This window comes from Musca domestica, unplaced genomic scaffold (genome assembly GCF_030504385.1).
Source record: "Musca domestica strain aabys unplaced genomic scaffold, Musca_domestica.polishedcontigs.V.1.1 8, whole genome shotgun sequence".
Taxonomy (NCBI): domain Eukaryota; kingdom Metazoa; phylum Arthropoda; class Insecta; order Diptera; family Muscidae; genus Musca; species Musca domestica.
Genome location: NW_026712409.1, coordinates 10,594,402 through 10,596,404, shown reverse-complemented (window position 1 = coordinate 10,596,404; position 2,003 = coordinate 10,594,402). Strand labels below are relative to the sequence as shown.

At 42.8% G+C, this 2,003-nt stretch overlaps 1 protein-coding gene across 1 annotated transcript; it reads right to left on the bottom strand.

Annotated features, from left to right (window-relative positions):
- Positions 1-233: 233 nt before the first annotated feature.
- LOC101890900 (helix-loop-helix protein ngn-1) lies at positions 234-1,143 on the bottom strand. The gene has a single exon (XM_005189267.2). The coding sequence runs from the start codon at positions 1,116-1,118 to the stop codon at positions 330-332; it is 789 nt and encodes a 262-aa protein (XP_005189324.1). The 5' UTR covers positions 1,119-1,143; the 3' UTR covers positions 234-329.
- Positions 1,144-2,003: the final 860 nt, after the last annotated feature.

Sequence of the window (2,003 nt, the reverse complement as noted above, 5' to 3'; positions counted from 1 at the left end):
CTCTACCATACATACCATTGGCAAAAAAAACTCTAAATGCAGCATATATGGCTTTACGATTGCTTGGCAGGACAACAATTAGCAGAGGGCCATGTTAGCAAAAAACTAGAATTCTCACAAAAGCCCACCTTCAAATATCCATTCTGGTACTGCTGGTGTTCAATGCTTGCAAATCTCCAACTAAACGCCCATTATTGGAAAGCCATCAATTTTTACGAGTAACACGTGCTCAATCACCTTAACCTGCTGCAGTTAGGCTAGCCGGGGAATTGACGATGGCCAAGGAACAAGAAATGTAACGCGAGAAAAAAAATTCTCGGCATGGCAAATCACTGCAGACTTAAATCTCGACCAAACGAATGAAAATTGTTGCCGGTGGGAGGTGGTGGTGGTGGGGTGCAGGGTGATATCGATGCTGGTGATGACAGGCAGGAATTGCCATCCAGAGAGTACAGGCTGTTGTAGTTGATTTCCGAAGACTCATTGCCATTCTCGAGCATATCGATGAGGGCACAAATATAGGTCTGGGCCATTTGTAGTGTCTCAAATTTGGAGAGTTTTTGTTCCAAGTCGGGAGCTGGCACAACTTCACGCAGCCGATCAAATGCCTCATTTAGACCATTCATGCGTTTACGTTCCCGGGCATTGGCTGCTTGACGACGTCGTTTCAACACCGTAGGACTGGGAGGATTTGGTGGTTCAGAGCTATTAGACTTTTTCGAGGAGGTGGAATTGGTGCGACTTTTGGGTTTCCTTTCTTTTTTGTTGCTTGACTTGGTCTTCGGGTTTGAGTTGATTTCACTGCTCAATTCTGTGGAACTTTGATTTGGTGTTAACTGAGATTCCAGTGAATATGCAGGAAGAGGTTGGTGATGATAATATCCGCCATTGGGTGTGGAGGTAACCATGGTATTGCCCATTGTCCAATTATCCATGTAGACTGTTGCATTTCCCACATAAGGTGTTGAATTCAGTGGAGAATTGGTGTTCAGGTGATAACTGGGGCTGCCCAAATATTGGGAGCTATCATCTTCCGCCGAGGAAGGATATGCCGTGTTGTAATCTGTCAGCACTCCATGTGAGGTTGGCAAGGGTTTATACGTCAAATAGGAACTCATGTTCTTAACAAAATTTTCCGAATTTCGATTTGGTTTTTTTTGGAATTTCGTAATTTTTTCTTTGGGAAAAACTCGATCTTAACAAGTCGCTGTTTGTTCGACAACTAATCCTCGTTTCAAAACTGTGACTCTTGACTCTTCAATTTGAAAGTGGCACTTTTAAGTGGTGACTTCTTCTTCTTCTTCTTCGCCGTTTCCAACCTCCACCACAACGAAATTGGGAAAAAAGCGTCAGTTGTTCTCCCAAAACAATTAGACCAACTGGCATGCGACCGACACTCATCCAAACACACAAAGATCTTTGCCGAACGACCATGTGTTCCATCGAACGCCTTCTCCAAGCAGCGGCATAAGCGTTCTTGGCACGAGCTGGCTGATATCTCCGTTCTTCAATCTATCATTATTCTTTATCCATGTTGTTGTTGTTGTTTATGTTATGAAATGTTTTTTGTGAATGAATTGAAAATAGGATCCTCCCGGGGCATATCATCCCTGAGCCAAGAACAACCCCCAACTCCCTCGCTCTCATTTGCCTTGGCTGACCACTTTACGAGCGAGCACGCATTCCTGTTGCAAATAGCCTATGAAAGTGCATAAATTAAGGATCATCATCATTAAAATATCACCAAACTGGCCAACAATAACAGCAACAACAAAAACATAATGAAAGGATATTTTTTTGATAAGGTCTAAAGGGAGGGAGTTATAGACATAAGGGTTGTTTTTGCAATATTTGACTGACCTGTCCTTATATTAGTGTTGTTGTTTGGCAGAGGGTGTATTTTTTGGATGGCTCAAATAAATAACTCAGTTTGGAAAAAAAACAAAAAACTGTTATTGCCCTAGGTCTGCATGGCTCGTGCTGCTAACTGTTGTCCATGGCCA